The 25,089-nt window shown below is 45.9% G+C and overlaps 1 protein-coding gene across 1 annotated transcript in view; it reads left to right on the forward strand.

Annotated features, from left to right (window-relative positions):
- BTK (Bruton tyrosine kinase) overlaps nt 1-25,089 on the forward strand; it is a 367,194-nt gene that overhangs the window by 339,165 nt on the left and 2,940 nt on the right. The window contains exons 16-18 of the mRNA XM_069748626.1: nt 1,313-1,377; nt 16,428-16,546; nt 18,607-18,764. Of these exons, the coding sequence (XP_069604727.1) occupies nt 1,313-1,377; nt 16,428-16,546; nt 18,607-18,764 (342 nt within the window). The remainder of the gene's footprint in view (nt 1-1,312; nt 1,378-16,427; nt 16,547-18,606; nt 18,765-25,089) is intronic.

Below are 25,089 nucleotides of genomic sequence, written 5' to 3' on the forward strand. Positions count from 1 at the left end.
TGTATATATTGCTATTTGGTGTGCCTGTTATATAGGGACAACGTAGTACTAAAGTTTGTCCACTAGATGGAAATATCTTAGGAGTGTGTAAATATCACTAGTTATTGTAGGAGGGGTCAGCTGCAGCTAGAGAAGGAACATTTCCTGATTCAGTTCAGATTCAGAAGGGCCTGGGTGCCCAGATAGTCCACACGGGCTTAAGTGCCCAGGACATTAGCAGCTACCACGCAACGTTGTTTGATTAAGAGGAGAGAGACCAGCCATTCACAGAATCAGGCCAGTACAGCAGTGGGAAAGGAGGAAAGAAGACAGTACGCGGGCACAGGTAGCCCTAGAATGTGACAGCTTATAGCTTGAGCAGATGTCCCCAGTACCGGGGCGAAACAGTGGCTGGGGCAGATTCTAGAAGCAGTGAGCTTGGAGCAGGACAGTGCTGGGACATCACAAAGCACAATACTGAAGGGCAGGTTGCTTGCCAGGTGGCAACTAGCTTCAGAGGTGGAAACTCTCTTGTCTGGTGCAAAACAGACAAAGGAAGGGCTAACCATAGCAGAGAAGAATTGGAAGGACACTGAGGAACCGTGTGGCACGGTCCGACCCTGGTATGTGTTACGTGACAGGAAGGAAGGTGCAGGGAAAGAAGAGGAAATGTGTAATGCTGATCCTGTTGTAACTGCTGTGAAGAATCTGGATGTGCTGCATAAAGGAAATAGTAAAGTTGTTTATTTGAAAGTTGAACAGGACTGTGTCTCAATCTTTATAACACCGAGTGAAGGGAACCCACAGCCTAGCAGAGGTGAACCTGACGGTGCAGAGAATGGGGCCACAGGTACACAAAGTAATGGACAATGTTTTCATGTATTGAAAGACCAGGGCACTGATGTACCAGAGTGTACGGCCATGACTACGGCCCTGATCCAGCCCCATACACAAGTAGCTTCAAAGCAGAAGTCGCCTAAAAAATGAACATGCTATGTTTAACCGCTTCATAGTTTCCCAAAATGTAACTCAGTTAGAAAGTTGGAACGTGCACAGCAATGTCGTTTTTACATTGTTGTGCATTATGTCCATTTTTGCGGCACGTTTACAGGTGGCTCTCAATTAAATCCACCTGAAAAAAAGACTTTGTGTGCGCGTAACCTAAGGCTATTTTTGTATCTGGTGAACCAGCACAGCGCTGCATAAAGACAGGTTATTCCCATCTTAGCCATGAATGGTTGAAATTGGAATACACTTTTAATAAAAAAATTATGACATTACACAAAAGAAAATTATAAAACCGCCAATGACCTCATTTCTGATTTTGTTACAGGCTGCCAGGAACTGTTTAGTTGCTGAAAACGGCACAGTAAAAGTTTCAGATTTTGGCCTGTCAAGGTACAGCAAATCACATATTGCAGGTTTTTTATTGTTTTAACATTTGGCGTATGTGAAGAGAACATATGTACTGAAATTTTAAAATTGCTGTGAATGCGTTCATTCTTTTTGGCATCTTTTTTAGGGCTGTTTCAGGCGATTGCAGTCTGAATCTGCCTGAAAAAGATTTAATGTGCACATACCCTAAAGTGAATCAATTAGTGATGTGCGAGTGTGCTCGTTACTCGGGTTTTTCGAGCATGCTAGGGTGTTCTCCGAGTATCTTGGGTGTGGTTGTAGATTATGTTTGTTTCCCACTGCAGCTGCATGATTTGCGGCTGCTAGACAGCCTGAATACATGTGGGGATTCCCTAACAAACAGGCAATCCCTGCATGTGTTCAGGTTGTCTAACAGCCGCAAATCATGCAGCTGCATGGACACAAACATAATCTATGAGCACGCCCAAGATTCTCGGAGAACACCCGAGCCTGCTCAGAAAACTCGAGTAACAAGCACACTCGCTCATCACTAGAATTTTTTCTTTTTTGGATCCTTATTAGTGATTAGCAAGTGTGCTCGTTACTTGAGTTTGCCGAGCATGCTCGGGTATTCTCCGAGTATCTTGGGTGTGGCCGTAGATTATGTTTGTTTCCCCCTGCAGCTGCATGATTTGCGGCTGCTAGACAGCCTGAAAACATGTGGGGATTCCCTAACAAACAGGCAATCCCTGCATGTGTGCAGGCTTTCTAGCAGCTACAAATCATACAGCTGCGGTGACTAAAACATAATCTATGAGCACGCCCAAGATACTCGGAGACTACCCGAGCCTGCTCAGAAAGCTCAAGTAACGAGCACACTCGCTCAACACTAATCTTTATATGATTAATTGTTATTATATTATTAATAGATTGTCTAACAGCCGCAAATCATGCAGCTGCATGGACACAAACATAATCTGCGAGCACGCCCAAGATACTCGTAGAACACCCGAACATGCTCGGAAAACTCAAGTAACAAGCACAGCTCATCACTAGAATCTATCATTTTTGGATCCTTATTAGTGATGAGCAAATTCTGCTGCGGTCTCCCATTCTTCTCCAGCCGCAGTGGAGTCTGCTCAGTGGAGACGTCGGTCCCAGCATCTTGCTCAGTCTCACTCTGTGCATAGGGTTACTGCTGCTTTTCCTGCTTCTGCCATTGAAGCCAGTGCTGGGCAGCGGCGAGCAGACGCTTTTGGGACTAAGTCCTGCTTTTTCCCTTCTGAGCATGCCCAGGGTGAGATCTCCCGTTGGAGATCGAGGGTCACATGCTCAGATGTTGCAGCGGTTCTCATTGGTCCTCCAGGAAGGTCCTTAAGGTGCTAAACTTCTGTGGCAGCTTCCTATTGGTCCTTTATTGGAAGGTCCTATACATGCTGCAGCTATATAAGCTTCGCATGACTGCACGGCCATGCGCTAGTATACAATTGTAATCGTGTGTGTGTTGATGAGTGCAAGTTGTTCCTTAAAAACTCATCCCTTGTGTATGACTGTTCGCGTAAGGTGTATGGCTGCAATCTAGCGCCCAGCTGAACTCACAGCGTTAACACACTAAAAAGCGCCTACTGCTGTGACCGCCAGTACGGTGCCACATGCCATTAGAGCACTTCTTTAACCCAAGTCAGGGTGGTTAGTGGCGTCCGCCAGTATGGTACAGTTCGCACTCTTGTGCTAATTAATTATTAGTTTTGTTACGTGCGGTATTGCGGCCCTGTGACGCAACAGGGTTCGCTTCCTTCACACAGGGTGAGGTTAACCTGTGTGTGTATTCACATAGTACCGCCAAAGAGTCCGTCATTACTTGGCAGCAGGTTCCATCTCTGCACGGTGGACCCCGGGCTGTGAACACACCTTATTCTATCTTATTATTTGGTGCGTTCCGCTAGCCCTAACAGCAAGTGTGCTCATTACTCGAGTTTTCTGAGCATGCTCGGGTGTTCTCCCAGTATCTTGGGCATGCTCACAGATTATGTTTGTGTCCCCGCAGCTGCATGATTTGTGGCTGCTAGACAGCCTGAATACATGTGGGGATTCCCTAACAAACAGGCAATCCCTGCATGTATTCAGGCTTTCTAGCAGCCACAAATCATACAGCTGCGGTGACTAAAACATAATCTACAAGCACGCCCAAGATACTCGGAGACCACCCAAGCATGCTCGGAAAGCTGAAGTAACGAGCACACTCGCTCAACACTAATCCCTATACTGTATGATTAATTGTTGGTGTCTGCACATATACATGGCTCTCTCTATTGCAGTCGAAGGCTGTGTTCACACAAATTTATTTGAAGCATTCAAAAACATCAAATTTTTCAAGCTAGCACCGTTTCCTGAAAACTGAGCAGTTTTTTATGTTGAATCAGTTTTTATGACGTTTTAAACGATAAGCAAATAAAAGTAAGACACGCAGGACCATCAAATTATGAATATGCGATAGAGTAACATCATACAATACTTCTCAATACATGGATCATCCAAATGTGATATTAAAGGTCACGTGCGCGAATGCCAAAAAAAAAGTAGGGAGGGAGAGAGGCTGGTTGAAAAAAGAGATGAAAAAGAAAGGGGTGGAGAGAAGGGGAGAAACCACTAAGAAAAATATGGTATGGAAGCTGTCCGAAACCCTAAATTCTTCCCATTGGTGCCATATCTGCCAGAATTTCCTGAAATCATCTGGCTTTTTAGCTGAAAGGTTTTCCATCGCATAAAGAAATAACATTTCCTGCTGCCATTCCAACACTGAAGGAATGGTGGAGGTCCACCAATGGCGTGGAATAACTGTCGGCTGTAAGGCAGGAGGAACGGAAACAGAGGAACTTTTTGACTTTTAGCCACTGTCTGACCACTTAGAGAGGTACTGATCTGGAAAATGTTACCCCTGAAAGGATCAATATTGGGGCAACTCCACCAGATGGGGGACATAGTCCCTGTGTCGCTTCCAGAGTGCCAGCAAATCTCAGATATGTATTGTCTATATTTTGGGGTGATCCAGGGGAGAAGTTTTAAGGGGGTACCAGTATTGAGCACCCGCCAGGGCCGTGGGGTACTCGGGCCAGGTCGGAGAGTTTTTAAGGGGAATGTGTCATGGCAGCAGTGACTCTGTCTGTGGCCCTGGGCGTCCAATAAAAGTGAAATAAAGGGGAATAAAGTTTATGGGATAAATGTTCGTGACTCCACCTATGGTACTCGGCAAATAGGAGATGTTAGCTGGCGCTGCTTAAAGAGACCACTAGGGCTGATGGTGATGCAGCAGAGTTGGTACAGCTCTCCACAGGTAGCGCTTTAGTCTCAGGGCACTTTAGGCTGTAAAAGATGGAGATGCTGATGATGGATGTGGTGCAGGGTGGATGGCGCAGTAAATAAGTGTGAAGACACAGCGGGGTGCAGTTTCCAATGATTTACTCACAGTTCTTAGTTGCCCCAGCCGGGGTGCTGTGTCCTCCGAGTAGGTGGCCCAGCCAGCTCTCAAGCAAATTGGGTGCACTTTCCAGAACCCCCTTTCTATTTTCCTTTACTGGCCATCTCTCTGCACTGGCACTCGCCTCTCCTGCCCTGCGCCTGCCACACAGTGTCCCAAGCCAGCAGCCACGGATCTTGTCGGGCGGCGAGCTCTAAGTCCCCCTGGATCCTATACGGCTGTCTTATCAGCGAATGTGTGCAGATGTGGCTGTGCTTCTTACAAAAGCCACAGCTTCCGATTATCTAGCTGAGTCCTTAGTTTCTCCACTAAAATGGGGCCGCCGGTCCCCTAACTGCAACCTGTTCACTCCACCTGACAATGGTCAGCATGAATGCGAGCCCCACGGGTGGACTCCTCACTACCCGTGCCTCTTGGACCCCTTCCTTTTCTTCCTTCTGTAGTTTCATATTCCTTCATTTCCCTCTCTTTGGGAACTCCTTTCTGTCTCTCTTGATCCTACTGCTTCCTCTCTCTCTCACGTCTGCTCTCCTCTCCTCCCCCCTGAAGACTCTCTGTCTCCACCCACAACCTCTACCTTTATACCCCCCTCCAGCTTGAGATGAGGCCATCCTCCCTAAGGGTACGCCCAGGTGCCCTGACTGAAGTGTCTAGTGTTGGATGCTGGTGTAGGATTCTGTGCCTCTTTAACTGAGAGCCAAATACCACTGGCTGAGGTGCAGTATCTCTGTGGTGACTGGACCCTCAGGGGCGCCACAAATGCTCAAATCGAACAATAGTTGTTCAATAGAAACCCATTGTTTGGTTTGTCTATGGAAATGCCAGTCTAGAGCTGTAAAAAGAAGGGAAGCATAATGGTAGGACTTAAAGTCAGAAAGTCCAGCTCCCCATACATGTTTAGGAGGAATCGGAGCTTTCCATGCTGTCCTAGCTTTTGTAGGTCCGCATATAAATTTAATTATTGCTGAATGGAGCTTACTAAAGAAAATTGTTGAAGGGTGAATAAGAATGGTTTTGAATATAAAAAGATATCTTGGCAAAACATCCATTTTTAAGGCATTAAATTCTCCCAAACCAAGACAGTTATGATTTGTCATATTTAGTTAAACCTTTAAGGGTGCGGTCCAAAGTAGAAGAATAGTTTAATTGATATAGGATCTGACTATTCATAGGGATTTGGTCTCCCAAATACAACATAGAACTAGATTGCTATTTAAGGAACGTTCTGAGAAATCTGGACTTTAAAGGGAACCTGTCACCCCCAAAATCTAAGATGAGGTAAGCCCACCGGCATCAGGGGCTTATCTACAGCATTATGTTATGCTGTAGATAAGCCCATGATGTATCCTGAAAGATGAGAAAAAGAGATTACACTCACCCAGGGGCGGTCCCGTTATGATGGGAGTCGCGGTCCGGTCCGGGGCCTCCCATCTTCTTACGATGACGTCCTCTTCTTGTATTCACATTGCGGCTCCGGCGCAGGCGTACTTTGTCTGTCCTGTTGAGGGCAGAGCAAAGTACAGCAGTGTGCAGGCGCTGGACCTCTCTGACCTTTCCCGGCACCTGCGCACTGCAGAACTTTGCTCTGCCCTCAACAGGGCAGAGAAGGTATGCCTGCGCCGGAGCCGCAGCGTGAAGACAAGAAGAGGACGTCATCGTAAGAAGATGGGAGGCCCCGGACCGGACAACAACGCCCATCGGACCAGATCGCAGTGGGACTACCCCTGGGTAAGTATAATCTAACCTCTTTTTCTCATCTTTCAGGTTACATCGGGGGCTTATCTACAGCATTACAGAATGCATTACAGAATGCTGTAGATAAGCCACTGAGGCTGGTGGGCTTAGCTCACCTTCGATTTTGGGGGTGACAGGTTCCCTTTAAGTGCTTGTGGCAAGGAGATATTTAGCGCCTCCGATTTATTAAAGTTGACTTCGAAATTTGTCAATTGGCTGCAACAATCAAATTGTTATGTGATAGAGGGAAAGGAGATATGTGATTGGGATATATAAAGCAGGAGATCGTCAGTGTAGTGGGCCATTTTATAAGTTGTCCGCCATACTGAAAGGCCTTTGATATCAGGGTTCTTTATGATGGATACTGCCAAATGCTCCATAATGAGAAAGTATAGGAGAGGGGACATGGGGCACCACTGTAGTGTTCCATTAAGTATAGGTATGTGTTGTGAATTATGTTGTCGAACTCCCTCCTGTGGTCGTGAATGGTACTTCGGCGAGTTCTGTCTATGGGCTCCCTCTGGTGGCTGTGAGTGAAGCTGCTGCTTCTGAGGTTCCTTACACAGGTGACATGGTTTATCCTTTGGTTGACTGCTCTATTTAACTCCTCTCAGATCGTTACTCCATGCCAGCTGTCAATGTTTTTGCATTGGTTCAGTTCGCTCCTGGATCTCTCTGGTGACCTGCCTTCTCCTGCAGAAGCTAAGTTCCTGATAGTCATTATTTGTTCACTGTTTTCTTGTCCAGCTGGTTTTCATGATTTTGTCTTGCTAGCTGGAAGCTCTGGGATGCAGAGTGGCCCCTCCGCACCGTGAGTCGGTGCGGAGGTCTTTTTTGCACACTCTGCGTGGTCTTTTGTAGGTTTTTGTGCTGATCGCAAAGTTACCTTTCCTATCCTCTGTCTATTTAGTAAGTCTGGCCTCCCTTTGCTGAAACCTGTTTCATTTCTGCGTTTGTGACTTTCATCTTTACTCACAGTCAATATATGTGGGGGGCTTCCTTACCTTTGGGGAATTTCTCTGAGGCAAGGTAGGCTTTATTTTCTATCTCTAGGGCTAGATAGTTCTTAGGCTGTGACGAGGCGCCTAGGTCTGGTCAGGAGCGCTCCACGGCTATTTCTAGTGTGTGTGATAGGATTAGGGCTTGCGGTCAGCAGAGCTCCCACATCCCAGAGCTCGTCCTGTATGAGGTTTAACTATCAGGTCATTCCGGGTGCTCCTAACCACCAGGTCATAACAGTACAGCTGTCCAACCCTGTGCCTTCTTTTCTAGAAAATTCTCGCCTGCTGAGCGCAATTATGATGTGGGCAATCGGGAGTTCTTGGCCATGAAGTGGGCATTCGAGGAGTGGCGACATTGGCTTGAAGGAGCTAAACATCGCGTGGTGGTCTTGACGGATCACAAGAATTTAACTTATCTCGAGTCTGCCAAACGGTTGAATCCTAGACAGGCTCGATGGTCGCTCTTTTTCTCCCGTTTTGATTTTGTGGTTTCATACCTTCCGGGATCTAAGAATGTGAAGGCTGACGCCCTGTCAAGGAGTTTTGTGCCTGACTCTCCGGGTGTTCCGGAGCCGGCGGGTATTCTTAAAGAAGGGGTAATTTTGTCTGCCATTTCCCCTGATTTGCAGCGTGTGCTGCAAAAGTTTCAGGCTGATAGACCTGACCGTTGTCCTACGGAGAAACTGTTTGTCCCTGATAGATGGACTAGTAGAGTTATCTCGGAGATTCATTGTTCAGTATTGGCTGGTCATCCTGGAATCTTTGGTACCAGAGATTTGGTGGCTAGATCCTTTTGGTGGCCTTCTTTGTCACGGGATGTGCGTTCTTTTGTGCAGTCCTGTGGGATTTGTGCTCGGGCTAAGCCCTGCTGTTCTCGTGCCAGTGGGTTGCTTTTGCCCTTGCCGGTCCCGAAGAGGCCCTGGACGCATATTTCCATGGATTTTATTTCTGATCTCCCTGTTTCTCAAAAGATGTCGGTCATTTGGGTGGTTTGTGATCGCTTCTCTAAGATGGTCCATTTGGTACCCTTATCTAAACTGCCTTCATCCTCTGATTTGGTGCCATTGTTTTTCCAGCATGTGGTTCGTTTGCATGGCATTCCAGAGAACATCGTCTCGGACAGAGGTTCCCAGTTTGTTTCGAGGTTTTGGCGGTCCTTTTGCGCTAAGATGGGCATTGATTTGTCTTTTTCTTCGGCTTTCCATCCTCAGACTAATGGCCAAACCGAACAAACTAATCAGACTTTGGAGACATATCTGAGATGCTTTGTTTCTGCTGATCAGGATGATTGGGTGTCTTTCTTGCCTTTGGCTGAGTTCGCCCTTAATAATCGGGCCAGCTCGGCTACTTTAGTTTCTCCTTTTTTCTGTAATTCTGGTTTCCATCCTCGTTTCTCTTCAGTGCAGGTTGAGTCTTCGGACTGTCCTGGTGTGGATGCGGTGGTGGACAGGTTGCAGCAGATTTGGACTCATGTGGTGGACAATTTGACATTGTCCCAGGAGAAGGCTCAACGTTTCGCTTACTGCCGGCGTTGTGTTGGTCCCCGACTTCGTGTTGGGGATTTGGTTTGGTTGTCATCTCGTCACGTTCCTATGAAGGTTTCCTCTCCTAAGTTTAAGCCTCGTTTTATTGGACCATATAAGCTTTCTGAAGTTCTTAATCCTGTGTCATTTTGTTTGGACCTTCCAGCTTCTTTTGCCATCCATAATGTGTTCCATAGGTCGTTGTTGCGGAGATACGTGTCGCCTATGGTTCCCTCCGTTGATCCTCCTGCCCCGGTATTGGTCGAGGGGGAGTTGGAGTATGTGGTGGAGATTTTGGATTCTCGTGTTTCGAGACGGAAACTCCAGTACCTGGTCAAGTGGAAGGGTTATGGTCAGGAAGATAATTCCTGGGTTTTTGCCTCTGATGTTCATGCTGCCGATCTTGTTCGTGCCTTTCATTTGGCTCATCCTGATCGGCCTGGGGGCTCTGGTGAGGGTTCGGTGACCCCTCCTCAAGGGGGGGGGGTACTGTTGTGAATTCTGTTGTCGAACTCCCTCCTGTGGTCGTGAATGGTACTTCGGCGAGTTCTGTCTATGGGCTCCCTCTGGTGGCTGTGAGTGAAGCTGCTGCTTCTGAGGTTCCTTACACAGGTGACGTGGTTTATCCTTTGGTTGACTGCTCTATTTAACTCCTCTCAGATCGTTACTCCATGCCAGCTGTCAATGTTTTTGCATTGGTTCAGTTCGCTCCTGGATCTCTCTGGTGACCTGCCTTCTCCTGCAGAAGCTAAGTTCCTGATAGTCATTATTTGTTCACTGTTTGCTTGTCCAGCTGGTTTTCATGATTTTGTCTTGCTAGCTGGAAGCTCTGGGATGCAGAGTGGCCCCTCCGCACCGTGAGTAGGTGCGGAGGTCTTTTTTGCACACTCTGCGTGGTCTTTTGTAGGTTTTTGTGCTGATCGCAAAGTTACCTTTCCTATCCTCTGTCTATTTAGTAAGTCTGGCCTCCCTTTGCTGAAACCTGTTTCATTTCTGCGTTTGTGACTTTCATCTTTACTCACAGTCAATATATGTGGGGGGCTTCCTTACCTTTGGGGAATTTCTCTGAGGCAAGGTAGGCTTTATTTTCTATCTCTAGGGCTAGATAGTTCTTAGGCTGTGACGAGGAGCGCTCCACGGCTATTTCTAGTGTGTGTGATAGGATTAGGGCTTGCGGTCAGCAGAGCTCCCACATCCCAGAGCTCGTCCTGTATGAGGTTTAACTATCAGGTCATTCCGGGTGCTCCTAACCACCAGGTCATAACAGGTATGGGACTGGATAGGTACCCATTGACTCATACTTTTGCAGTAAGCAAGATATATAGGGACAGGATCTGAGAGAGAAAACAAGGGTCTAAGACTATTTGTCTAAGGACAGCCGACATGAACCCCCAGTCAACCCAGCCAAAGGCCTTCCCTGTGTCGATTGATAGAAGACACAAGGGAACAGACAAAGACTTGGCCTTGGTTGTCAGTAGCAAAGTTTTAATAGTATTATCCCTCGCCTAGTGCCCCTGAACTAATCAACCTGGTAAGCATATATCAGACCCAGGAGGAGAGGAGCCAATCGATTTTCTAGGGTATTGGAATACAATTTAATGTCTATATTGACCAGCGACATAGGTCTGTAGCTAGAAGGTAAAGGGGCATCTTTCCCTGATTTAGGTAATGCACTCAGGTGGGCTTCTAATGATTGAGGTACACAAGCAGCATTATCAGCTAAAGAATTGAAAACCCCAGAAAGGAAGGGGGTAAGCAACTCCCGGAATGTTTTATAAAAAGCTGGAGTGAACCCTTCAGGTCCAGGACTTTTACCATTCGGAGACTGAGTAATTACAGAACCAACTTCTGCAGCACTAATATCAGTCTCTATAGATTCTATAGATTCTGCGTTCAATACTGGCAACGCAGTCTCCCTCACATATGTTTCTCTACGGTCTGATAGGGACTGGGGGTTCATGTTAGCAAACTGTCCCTTAATGTCATAGAATTGGGCATAGTATGTCCTACATGTGCAGGCTCGGACTCCCCTGGTGGGCCCCAGTGCAGACCTGGGCCTCCAACCTCACTATATGGGCAGTGCTTGGCATAATTCACTTGATTCCCGCTGTACAGAAAAAAAGCAGCATCTCATCATTCATTATCCCAACTACCCAGTGTATTATTAAATAGAGATAGAAGTAAATTTGTGATGAGGGTAGTGTAATATTTGTATGCAGGTGAAAAGTGGACCCCCCAAAGTCAATGTTACTGGTAGGCCCTTGGCACCTCAGTCCGACACTGTTCACACTCCAGGCCAGAAGGGGGAGCTCTGATCCAGCTTGTGGGTGGCTCCCCTATATATATTCTGGTCTGGAGGGAAAGTTAGTCAGTTCCTGTCAGAGAGACAGAGGAGAAGGAAGCAGAGGGGCTGTGCAGCCACGAGAAGTGCTGCAGTTCCTGGAAAGAAAAAGAGAAAGCAAAGAAGGACATGTTGTAGAGAGTTGTTGTGAATTCTGCTTTTGGGTTCCCTCCAGTGGTTGTAGGTGGCAATGCAGTTGTCCCTGGGTTGCAGTCCTGGTCAGGTGTATCTGCTGATTGCAGTTCTGACTGGGGTATTTAGGTGTGCAGGATTCATTAGTCCTTGCCAGTTGTCCATGGTTCTGGGAGGTTTTGGATCTTTGTCTGGTTCCTCCTGCCTTGCTGCCAATTCAGCAAAGATAAGTGTCTGGTTTTTGTTTCTGTGGCACACATGCTGTGTGCTTAATAATTCTGTGCTATTCATTTGTTTTCTCTTGTCCAGCTTAGATTGTGTCAGTGTTTTCTCAGTCTTGTTGGATTCTCAGGAGTTGCAGATATATGCTCCACGTCTTTAGTTAGATGGTGGAATTTTTTTGTATTATCTGCTGTGGATATTTTTTGGAAGGGTTTTAATACTGACCGCTTAGTATTCTGTCCTATCCTTTCCTATTAAGCTAGAGTGGCCTCTTTTGCTAAATCCTGTTTACTGCCTGCGTGTGTCTTTCCTCTACTACTCACAGTCAATATTTGTGGGGGGCTGCCTATCCTTTGGGGTTCTGCTCTGAGGCAAGGTAGAATTCCTACTTCCATCTATAGGGGTATTTAGTCCTCCGGCTGTGTCGAGGTGTCTAGGATTTGTTAGGCACACCCCACGGCTACTTCTAGTTGCGGTGTTAAGTTCAGGATTTGCGGTCAGTACAGTTTCCACCAACTCCAGAGAAAGTTTCATGCGACTCCAAGGTCACCGAATCATAACAGAGAGTGTGAAGGAGAAATGAAGCACAGGCAAAGTGAAGACCTAGGGGGGTTAGCTGCAACTGAGCCGCCGCCCTACTGAGCTCATGAAACCGGTAGCCGGAAGACCAAGGTTGTGCAGTATTTTACATCTCACAGCAGAAACCGGCAGAACAGCAGATTGCAAGTTACCTGTCCACCATACACCTGAAGACACAGTAACGCATAGAGCTCGGGTCATGATAGAGATCCTATAAAAAGGCTCGAGTTACCTGTCGTACAGGTATTGTCCTACCTAAAGGGGGACTGAGAGATAAAGTGAGGACCTTGTGTGAGGCCTAAGGCAGCAAGGGACTACACCACCACAGTGCTAGTAGGAAGCCTTCCAACCCCACCTGGTCAGGTTGATTCCAGATTTGCTTCCAAGCCGGCCGGACCACAACTGCACCCGTGATCTGGTACCCTGGACTGTGGCTGCCTGAACATTCAGTAAAAAGGTAAAGAGACTGCAACCCTGTGTCCTTCGTTTCTTTCTATATCACCTACCACCTGTCCCCACTACATCGGGAGCCCTGGGGACCCAGCTTCACCTGTGGGAAGTCATACAATCATTGCTGCCATAACATCACCCCAGAGGACCCCTTTAAGCAGCGTCGGTCATCACTGACCGAGAACCACAAGTGGCATCATGAACAAACTTTATTCACAAAATCCCTTAAAGCCATTCCCCTTTACTTGGGCACCCAGGGCCACGGACCAGGTCGCCGCCGCCGTGACACATCCCCTTTAAATACCGGACCCGGTACCGAGTACACCACGGCCATGGTGGGCGTTCCACATACATCTTATCATTTCATTCAGAGTTCTGTTTTTCCTTTCTGCTACTCGCTCTGTTCAGGTGTGTATGGAACAGTTTTTTGATTATCCATTCCATAGTAGTTTTCTATTTGGTGTCCTGTAAATTCACCTCCATTATCACTTCTGATGATGATTGGCTTCCTCTGAAACTTGCTATTTGACATTCACATAGTCTTCTAATTTCTCAAAAACTTCACTTTTGTTCTTTATCAAGTACTTGACTGTGTATCTTGAGTAGTCATCTATGAAGGTCACAATATATCTATTACTTCCTGATGTGGTCACTTTCATGGGTCCACATACATCAGTGTGTACCAAGTCAAGTGGTCTTGTGCTTTTTGTTTCACTCTCTTTAGGTATAGATACTCTTGTAGCTTTAGACAACATTCACATTTTACGGTAATTGAGCAATCAGATATCAATAGGTCTTTTGTCAAATTCTTCTTTTGTAATGCCATTATACTCTCAGGATGTCTGTGTCCTAGACGCCTATGCCACATGTAAATACAATTCTTGTGATCATGTGTACATAACTTCATCTGTTCCTTTAATGTGTCTAGATAATATACAGTAATTGTTCACCTGCTTTGACATTATTTATTACCTTATCTCCCGCTAGGGTTGTACAATTATCATCTTTGATTTTTACAGTAAGTCCTTTGGTTGTCAATCCTCCTTCTAGTCCTGGAACATATAACACATCCTTTACTAGCAATTTTGAATTATGCCCAAATCTATCAGGAGTCAGGACAGATTAGCATTCCTTGTCCAATACCTTCTGCGGTTATTTTACTCCCATCTGCAAGATAAATTGCTTCCTTCTTATTTTCATCAAGTTCAGTAAAGAAGCTTTTATCACTATTCATGTCACTTGTTGTTCCTGAGTTAATAAACTGGCCTGATGATTACTCTTTATCACTTACTTTAAATGTGCCATTCCAGTGATCTGCATGTGGGTTAGAAATTATGCTTTTTACTTTCTGTTTATTCTCCTTTTGGTGTAATTTCTGTTATTCTGCTTTCCATATAGTACAGTCTTTCTGTAAATGTCCCTTTTTCTTGCATCTGAAACATTCTCTTGTCTGTATTATGGGGCTTCTTGTCTGTCACTTTAAGAGCATTTTCACTATTCCTTTCAGTGGAATCGTTTGTTTGCTCTTTCCTTCTATGATATTCATCTATAAGTCTGGTCTTTACAAACTCTAGTGTAACGTCTGCTTCAGGTCTTGTCTCTAGTGCATTTATCCAAGCAGTTTATGAATCTGGTAAACTGCACAATAATATTGCTGCTGTATGGCTATCCTTAATGTCTTCACCGACTGATCTCAGCTGTTACCCTCCGTCATGGAGTTTATATGATCCTGCACGTCTTTCCTTGCCCTTTATCTCATCTTGTAAAGTTTTCTTAGCGGGAATAGTTTGTGATTTAAGCTGGATCTTTCATGTAGCTTTCTCAATGCTTCCCACATTACCTTTGCTGTATTCTCATTCCTTATGTGGATTAACTGATCATCCTCCACCAATAAGCTGACAGTAGCTCTTGCTTGTCTGTTTTTCTTATCCCATGTCTGATTATTATCATTGGGTCTGTCTGTAGTGATTACCTCCCATAAATCATCTTTAGACAATAACATCTCCACTTTGAACTTCCATAACTGATAGTTCTCATTGTTGGGCTTACCTACTGTGAGTCTCTGCTATGAACTGTTGCTCATCTTTAACTTATTTCTCTTACTTGTTTGGAGAGAATTGCTCTGAAAATTCTTTTGCATTCACCAAGTCCTTTTTGTCTTCTATGTTGGGACCATAACCTGTTGCATAGTTTTGTCGCAGAAGAAACTTGTGACAGTAGATTATATGGGGTAATTCAACTTTTATCTACACAGAACATGAGGCACATGCATCAGCTTCTTAATAAAGCATAACAGGAAGTCTAAAGGACCTTTTACCAGAGAGAAAGTGAAACCAAAGTACAAGTATATGCATTATATTCAACTAAGCATATAACAGTAACAACATCGCCAACTACTGTCAGAAAAGTGTAAACTTCACCTGTACACAAATAAGTCTGTATATGTTGCATATCTGCCAACATATATGGGGCTTATTATTCTTTATGGGGCCCATAATACTGTTTGGAGCGATATATACAGCTCATTACTATGTATGGAGCAATATATGGGGCCCATAATACTGTATGGAGCAATATATGGGGCTCATTATACTGTATGGATCACTATGTGGTGCCTATAATACTGTATGGAGCACTGTGTGATGCCCATAATACTGTATGGAGGATTATACTGTCCGGTTTCTGACCTATTGTAGACTTTACAATAATAGATATCACTCACGTGATATACCATAATAAGTAAGTGAAATCTCTAACATTGTACAATACCTACTGTATATTTCTCTGTCGTATCTGTGCAGCATGAATCATGGTATGTGTTAAAGAGGCCCACTGAAAGAATTTTGCCCGGGGCCCACGAAAACCTAGAGAGCCGGCCCTGCCTAAATAACCTGATGCACATCAGAAGGCTGTCAGCCAAGGATTATTCAGCCAATAGTTTGGCCGACAGCTATTTTCCCTGAAGAGCTCATTCACCCAAGAGCTCCTGTGTTCTCAATGAGAAAGTTGCCAGTGGCTTATCTCCGTTTAGAACAAAGCAATTTATAAGTCTGAAATTGGACATGACCGATCGACATCTCACCCAACAATCAGTTGGCCGGTGCCCCCATACACATTAGTGTCCAGAAAATCTATGGATATTGTTGTGTTTATCTGACATTAGTCTAATGCAGTGTTCCCCAAGTTCGGTCCTCAAGAGCCACCAAGGGGTCATGTTTTCAGGATTTCCTTAGTAATGCCCAGGTGAGAACTCCATAATCTAGACAAGCATCAATTCCATCACCTGGGCCATACTAAGGAAATCCTAAAAACACGACCTGTTGGTGGCTCTTGAGGACTGGAGTTGGGGAAGACTGGGCTAATGTATATGGGGGGGGTAGTATTCCCCATATTGGTGGCTGCAGGCTGCCCAAATTGTGTCATTTATCTGTACAAATGTGACAGTAGTCACTACTCTCGGACAAGCCGCGAGGCTTGGTAGTCAATAAGGAAATTCATTTGCACATATCTTGGATTTATTTAGCTTAAAAATTAGGTTTCCATGTATGAATAATACCGTTAGCATATAATCTGAGTTTTGCACGGATGTCATCGAACATAATACTTATATACAATGTTCCTGTCTTGAACAGATATGTATTAGATGATGAATATACAAGCTCACTGGGCTCAAAATTTCCTGTCCGTTGGTCTCCTCCCGAAGTGCTTTTATACAGCAAGTTCAGCAGTAAATCAGATGTATGGTCCTTTGGTAAGTGATAAAGGGATTTCACAAGATTTGGGCAAAAATCAGTAACAGAATTGTAAATTAAAAAAAATCTTAAATGTACAGAATAATATCAGACTGTTGGATAAACAGTAAAGCAAAGTATACACTGTTGGCATAACTCCTGATTTACCCCATGGGGTTTCTTTCCAACTCATCTCGGGAGAACTTGCCACACAGATTCCTTTAGTTCCTCACTTTTTCACCACCCTCCTCATCTTCTCAATACAAACTCGCATCTTGGTTCCCTACCAGTGCCACATACAATGCCGACAATGGTGCCAAGCAGCTGGCGGCCCCAATAATAACTGTGCCCAGAAGATCGTAATAGCAATATTACTGTCTGCCCAAATGGTGTCCACCAAAATAAGAGTGCTAATTGTAGTGCCAACTAGGGTGCCCCCAATACCAACAGGGTTCACCAACATAATTATGCCAAGCATAATAACTGTGCCAATGAGAGTGGCCCAAATTGTAAAGCAATGGACTTCTTAACACAAGTATTGAATGTAAACCTTACCTTAAAAGAATGAAAAAATGTTATGTACCTAAAATGGTACCAAAAAAATTGAGCTCATCCTGCAAAAAAATCAAAGTCACAGTCAGGTCCAGCAGAAAAATAGGGGGATTCCACATTAGTGGGAGAAGAAATGATCTGGAAACGTTACATGGATTCCAAAATCCGATCCAACAAAATCCATGCTTCCAATCACGCGCTTGTGAACCGAAACCACAGTTAGTGTCCAGATGTATGTCAGTGATAGACTTGGGAAAAAAACTAATGTATGGGCAATAAAGTGCCAATGTGCCCAAACTGCAGCTTATGGGGCATTGCCATGCTCTGAATAAATTGTGCACAAATTTGTAAGATCCATTTTCTATTAACGTTGTTATAAATACAAATTTGAGGCAAAATCAATCACTTTAGAGGAAAAAAATGTAATTTATCATTTTTTTTTCATTCCACTTTGCAGTAATTCCCTGGAAGCACCTGAAGGTTTAATAAACTTCCTGAATATGAATTTGAATACTTTTGTGGGTGCTGTTTTAAAGTGGGGCATTTGGATTTTTTCTGACATATAAGCCTCTAAAAGTGAAGTTTGTTAGTATTTAAGGTTGAAGGTAGACCTAAGTACATCGAGGCGAGAAACCCAAGAGGCAGACATTAATAGCTCCATATTAGTGGAAAAATGTCTTTCCGACTCCACCTGTGACAATAAGACTAGTTCCCTATCTACATTAAACTTCAACGATTGCTATTTCTCAGCCCAAGCCTCCAGCTTACATAGATGTAGTATTAAATTATCCTCCTCTATGTACATTACCTTGCAGAGTTTGGTATCATCTGGAAATATTGTAATTCTAGTCTGTAAGAACCCTACATGGTCATAAATAAACCTGTTAAAAAGAAAAGGGCCCAATACTGACCCCTGTGATACTCCACTGTTAACCGTGAAAGAAACCAAATGTGTTCTATGAATAACCACCCTGTTTCCTATCACTGAGCCAGTTAGTAACCCAAAACACATTTTTTTTCTCCTAATCCCTTTGCTCTTATGTTATGTACCAACCTTTTCTGTGGCCTTTGAAAAGTCCATATAGACAATATTCACGTCATTACCCTGGCTCAGTCTGCATATTACCTCCTCATAGAATCAGATCAGATTAGTTTGACTGGTTCGATCCCTCATAAACCCATGTTGATGGTGGGTCATCACGTGCCCAAAGTGGTCCATAAAAATTTTAATGGAAAAAAAATGCTAACATCTTAACAAAATAAAAGGACATTTCAAAAATGATGCTGATGTGACTTAGGAAAAGTCATCAACATCGGATAGGTGGGTTTCTGCACCACCGATCAGATGTGAATGGTGGATGGAGCTGGGACTGCTCAGCTTCGTTCACTTTGAAGTGGCCGTTGGCAAGAACTTAATAACAGCTGAGCAGTGGAGGTCCCGGGTGACCTAGTGATGGAATATCATAAATCTGGAGAGCCTTCAAACATTTTAATCTTAGAGTAATATATACTCGCTTTCATTTTTTAGGTGTCCTGATGTGGGAAGTTTTCACATTTGGAAAGATGCCGTATGAAATGTTCAGTAACAATGAAATTGTGGATCAAATAATAAAAGGAGTTCGTCTGTACAGACCTCAGCTGGCAACAGATAAAGTGTACAGTGTGATGATGAGCTGCTGGGAAGAGGTAACTGTTCATTGAATTTACTCAAGTTTTATGGAATATCAACAATAGCTACACGCCTTTTACAATTATAATATAAAAATATGTCAATGAATATTTTTTTTATTTATCTACAGTGCCTTGAAAAAGTCGTCATACCCCGTTAATTTTTCCACATTTTGTCATGTCGCACCCACAAACTTAAATGTATTTTATTTGGATTTTATGTAATAGTATGTGATTTTCTTAGTATTTTACATATCTGAAAATTGTGAGGTGCATTTGTATTCAGCCCACCTGAGTCAATACTTTATAGGACCGCCTTTTGCTGCAGTTACTACTGCAGTCTTTTGGGGTCTTTCTCTAAAGGCTTTGCACATCTAGAGGTGACATTTTGCCCCTTCCTCTCAGTGACATTGGATGGAGACGTCTATGGCCAGCAATTTTCACGATTCTCAATGGAATTTGGGTCTGAACGGTGACTGCGCCGTTCACACACAGGAATATGATCTGATCTAAACCGTTCATTGTAGCTCTGGCAGGATATTTAGTGTTGTTATCCTGCTGGAAGGTGAACCTACGCCCCAGTCTCAAGTCTTTTGCAGCCTCTAACAGGTTTTCCTCTGGGATTGCTCTGTATTTAACGCCATCCATCTTCCCATCAACTCTGACCAGCATTCCTACCCCTGATGAAGAAAATCCTCCCCACAGCATGATGCTGCTACCACCATGTGTGACGGTGGGGATGGTGTTTTCAGAGTGATGCATAATGTTAGCTTTCCACCTTTCCACCACACATATCATTTTGAATTTAGCCCAAAAAGTTCTACTTTGACCTCATGTGACCAGAGTCCCTTCTTCCATATGATCGCTGTATCCCCTACGTGGCTTTTTGCAAATTACAAACAGGACTTCTTATGGCTTGCTTTAAAACATGTCTTTCTTCTTGCCGCTCTTCCATAAAGGCCTGATTTGTGGCGTATAGGACTAATAGTTGTCCTGTGGACAGAGCAGGTGGGAGCGAGCCACCCAACCCCCCCTCCCAGGCGGAGTACGCGGAAGCCGTCATGACAGGGGGTTTGGAGCGAGACATAAGGGAGGTTGGGGGTTAATGCAAGGAGGGGGAGGGAATTAGTGGGATGCCTGGGAAATATTGTCCTGGCGGGGGGTGGAGCCGGTCGTTTCCTGCTCAGGAGCCATTCGAGCAGGACGCAGACACTCACCAGAGATTAGCTCCGTGGACCACGTGTTATCCCAGCTATGGGCGGCGGCTGTATCCCAGCCCCCCGACTGGCTAGAGGCTCAGGTGGCTGGCATCCTGGGAGGTAGCAGCAGCGGCCCCACAGCGGGCGGCTTCGGTGAACGGCGGTCCCGGCGGGTAAGGCCTCCCGAACACCTATCCCCCGACTTGCCTCATTCACCCCAGCGATGGTGCAGGAGCCCCTCCAGGGACCCTCCGGACCGCGTGCCTGCCCGCAGACACCCAAGCAGGCCGCGGTCTGGGAGGAATCCGACTGCAGCGCTGGGGTCTGCGGCGGCAGTCAGGCCTTCTCCCTCCTCACTCCGGGGGGGCGTGGCCTGCACACACCAGAGCTGCGGTGGTCCAAAGCGAGGTCACGGCAGGCCACTGCAGCGCGGTGCAGGCTGCGCGGCCCGCTGCTCCTATCAACACGAGACGGCGTGAGAGTCCCCCAGAGGCAGCAGCAGGCGGCACCCCAGGCTCGGCGGGGCAGCTTGACTCTAGCAGGGATCCCGGTCCCCTTATCCTTCCTGCGAATAGGTCGGCACCTTATCATCTGGCAGCGGATAGCCGGCCTGGGTTCGGGACCCCTTTACACCAGTCTACGACAGTGATGGACGGCTCCATGACAGCGCCTTCTACAGGGGCTGGGACTGCGGGACCTGCATCACGAAGCGGACTTTGCTGCCAAGAGGGCCTGAGGATGGCGCCAGGGCCAGGAGACGGCTGGTCGACCTCATCATCTGCGGCTGGGAGGATCACAACTCCCCTTCAGCCTGGTGAGAATCAGTCTATTTCATGTTTGTCCTCGGCGTTTTCGACGCATAGATCAGTTATAGGGGATCGGGTTGGGGAGTCCGTAGACCGGGGGGAGGGAGCTAATGGGCAGGCGGCTGCGCATTGCGAGGGAGTGGGGGAGCTTTTGTCAGGTGTTCGGGAGCTGTTGACACGATTGGGTGGCGTTAGGCCAGGGACGTCTCCTTTGTCAGCCTGGGTGAGTTCCTCTGATGTTGTGCCTGTTTTGTCGGGCAGCGGGTTTACGGGGCGGGTCAGTTTAGCTGAGCCGGTATCTGTTTCCGTACACACTGAGAAAGAAAAGGAAGGGGGCATCCGCTTAGACGATAAAGCACGTGGCGAGGTATATGTCTGTTTTGAGGGGCCGCCAGGGGCTCATTTGAAGAAGGAAGTGCGGGAAAAGATTTGGAAAGATGAATATGTGGAGATTTTTTCTCTTTTGTCGTTAGAGAAATTTAATTTGGATAAGAGCAAGAAAGAGGATAATAAGAAGGAGGATGAGGAAAAACGGCGATGGCGCATCATTCCTCAGACGTTTGTGAATTGGCTTCAGGCGTTCGCGATCTTGGCGAGTGTTATTGGAGAGAAGGCCCCCGAGAACTGCTCCGCTTTGTTTTGTTACATGGACTCTATAGGGGAGGCGCATAGGGCTTATGGGGGCCAAGCATGGTTGCGGTACGACGAGCAGTTCAGACAACGGAAGGCGGTTCGTCCCGCGATTCGGTGGGACCAGAAAGATATTGGGTTGTGGTTGCGTGTTATGGCGCCTACGAAGTTCGGTCATTCCTTTCCAAGCGGGGCCGGAGCTTCCGGCCAAGCCGCGTCGCACGGTAGCTCCTCAGGAGCTGGGGGTCAGTCAGGACAATCCGGCGGTCAAAAACACGGAGTGTGCTGGCAGTTCAATGAGGGCCAGTGTAAGTTTGGAGCAACTTGCAAGTTCAAGCACCTGTGTTCGCATTGCAATAGTTCTTCCCATGGAGCGTCCAGATGTTTTAAGAAAAAAGAGAAGCCTGATGGTAATTCCAAAGGGGGCGACGCCGGTGATTTTGGACGCGATGGTCCCCTTTCTAAATAGGTTCCCTGATAGGGAGAGGGTGGAGTTGCTCCGAGCGGGTTTTAGCGTGGGGTTTTGCATTCCTGCCCTGTTTTTGATGTGCCGCAGAGTTTAAAGAACCTTAGATCGGCTGAATTGCACGCATCGGTGGTGTCTGAAAAATTGAGTAAGGAGGTGGCGTTGGGTAGGATGTCTGGACCTTTTTCCCATTCCGCCTTTTGACGACCTGGTTGTGTTACCATTGGGTGTGGTTCCCAAGAAGGAGCCTAACAAGTTTAGGCTCATTGAGCATTTATCTTATCCGAAAGGGAGGTCTGTGAATGATGGGATCGATCCAGAGCTTTGTTCAGTAGTTTATACATCGTTTGATGAGGCAGCCAAGTGGGTGCGTAGTTGTGGCAAAGGGGCATTGTTGGCTAAGACCGACATTGAGTCGGCTTTTCGTTTATTGTAGGTTCACCCCGACAGCGTGAGGTTGTTAGGTTGTTATTGGGACGGCGGGTTTTATGTTGACAGATGCCTTCCGATGGGTTGTTCGTTGCCGTGTGCTTATTTTGAGGCCTCTAGTTCTTTTCTTGAATGGGCAGTTCGAGACGTGTCCGGTTTGGATTCGGTGATTCATTACTTGGACGACTTCTTGTGTGTAGGCCCTGATCGGTCTCCATGTTGCGAGGTCCTGTTGAAGACTGTTGTTTGGATAGCTGAGCGGTTCGGGGTCCCACTTGCGCCCGAAAAGACTGAGGGTCTGTGTACGAGTCTGTCCTTTTTAGGCATTGTTATCGACTCGGTGAAGTGGGAGTTTAGGCTGCCTGTCGACAAAGTGCTTGGTTTGAGGGATGAGGTGGCTCGGGCAAGACGTTTGAAGAAGTTGCCATTGCGTGAAGTGCAGTCTCTCCTCGGGAAATTGAATTTTGCGTGCAGAGTTATCCCAATGGGGAGAATTTTTTCCCACAGGCTAGCTAGTGCCACGGCTGGGGTGAGCGCCCCTCATCATTTTGTTCGTCTGTTGGCCGAGCACAAGGCCGATTTGGAGGTTTGGGACCGATTTTTGGCTTGTTACAAAGGGCGTTCATTGTTAATGGATGACGTGGTGGTTAATGCTGACTTGGATCTTTTTACTGACGCGTCAGGCAGTCTTGGCTTCGGGGCCTTTTTTGGGGGCCGTTGGTGCACCGCCAGATGGCCGGAAGAATGGTTTTCAAACGGGTTGGTAAGGAACATTACCTTGCTGGAGATTTTCCTGATTTTGGTGGCAGTGCAGCTATGGGGCAATGATTTTCGGAACAAAAGGGTTCGTTTTAATTGTGACAATATGGCAGTGGTATGTGCCATCAACAGTTTGACAACATCGTCACCTCCGGTGATCAAAGTACTGCGTCAGTTGGTATTGTCTTGTTTGTCCTTGAATGCCTATTTTATGGCATCTCACGTGCCCGGTGTTCAAAATTGTATTGCCGACTCTTTGTCTCGTTTTCAGTGGGAGCGTTTTCGGTCGCTGGCTCCGGATGCCGAGGAGACGGGGTTGGAATGCCTGGTGGAACTTTGGATCATGGTGTCCGGGCTGCAGAACCTTTAATTCAGGCATCCTTGGCTCCTAGTACGTGGTCGGCTTATCGGTTGGTATGGAGTTCTTGGGAGATTTGGTTGGCGTTGTGTGGTGTTGCTGATATGGGACAGGATCAAGTTAGGGCCTTGCTGCTATGGTTGAGACATGGGGCAGATCACGGATGGTCGGCGGCTAAGGTTGACCGGATATTGGCAGGGTTGGCTTTTGGTTTTCAGCTACGGGGTCTTCAGGATTTGTCGAAGTCTTTTTTGGTGAAGCAAGCAGCGAAGGGGATGAGAAGAACAGGCACCCGAGGTGATCGCAGGCGCCCGGTGTCATTTGAGATGTTGGAACAGTTAGGTGCGCGGCTGGATGATATCTGTGATTCCCGTTTTGAGGCCGCCTTATTTCGGCTTGCCTTTTCCCTTGCATTTTTCGGGGCTTTGAGAGTGGGTGAGCTTGTTTCTCCCACTACTGTTCGGCAAGGGGGGCTTTGGGCGGGAGACGTTTTTGTTTCCGGGGGGTCTGAGTATTTTGGCGTGCTGGAAGATTTAGTTTTCATCGCCTCAGCTGCATGATTTACAGCTGCTAGATAGGCTGAATACATGTGGGAGTTGCATGTTTGTTAAGGAATTCCCACATGTATTCAGGCAGTCCAGCAGTCGCAAATCATGCAGCTGAGGTGACGTAAACTAAATCTCCGAGCACGCCAAAATACTCTGAGATCACCTAAGCATGCTCAGGGAGACCCGAGCAACGATGCTACTCACCCATCACTACTCTTCTCCACAAGTTTATCCCTGACCTGTCAGGTGGGCTCCTTGGTTTTCATGATGCTGTTTGTTCCCTAATATTCTCACACAAACCTCCGAGGCCTTCACAAATGGACTCAATTTACTAATTATGTGACTTCTGGAGGTGATTGATCACTCAGGATTATATTTAGGGGTATCAGATTACAGGGGGTGGAATACAACTGCACCTCACAATTTTCAGATTTATATTTTTAAATATTTAGAAAACATTGCATCATTTCCTTTTATACTTCTCATATATTTGTTACTTTGTGTTGGTATCACATAAAATTCCAATAAAAACATTTAAGTTTGTGAGTGTAATGTGAAAAAACGTGAACAAGTTCACTGGGTATGTATACTTTTACAAGGTGCTGTATGTCAGGAGCGATAAACCTGTGGCATGTGTGAAAAGTGCAGTTCACTTCTTTGGAGCAGTTCCTGTTTGAATCTGTTCAGAACAAGGCAATGTGCAATGAAAAAACTGCAAAAAAATAACACTTCAGAGAAAAAAACTATTTCAAAGCTCTTCAAAAATCTCATCAAGGCCACTTTTGGAAAGGAAATTGAAAACTTTAAAAACTCCCTAAAGAAAGACCATGTGCACACAACGTCATTCAGATGCTGGAACAACTGCTGAGTTTTTTCAGTGCAACTGCATCAGAAAACCACCGATGGTCATTTTCCTGAGGCTGCTTCACCGGCGGCTTTCACTCTATGCTGTTAAGTACTGAGGGCGGGCGGCTGCTAAGTGGAAGCCATCAGAAAAAAATGAGCAAATAACTTCTTTTAACCTCTCCAGATTTTCTGAAACTTGAAGTGGTTAAAAAAAGTGACATAGGACAAAACTTATGCACAGCAATGTCATTTTGACAATGCTGTATATGATGTTCATTTTATGGGGAACTTTTGTGGGTCTT

This window comes from Ranitomeya imitator, chromosome 2 (genome assembly GCF_032444005.1).
Source record: "Ranitomeya imitator isolate aRanImi1 chromosome 2, aRanImi1.pri, whole genome shotgun sequence".
In the NCBI taxonomy this organism is placed as follows: domain Eukaryota; kingdom Metazoa; phylum Chordata; class Amphibia; order Anura; family Dendrobatidae; genus Ranitomeya; species Ranitomeya imitator.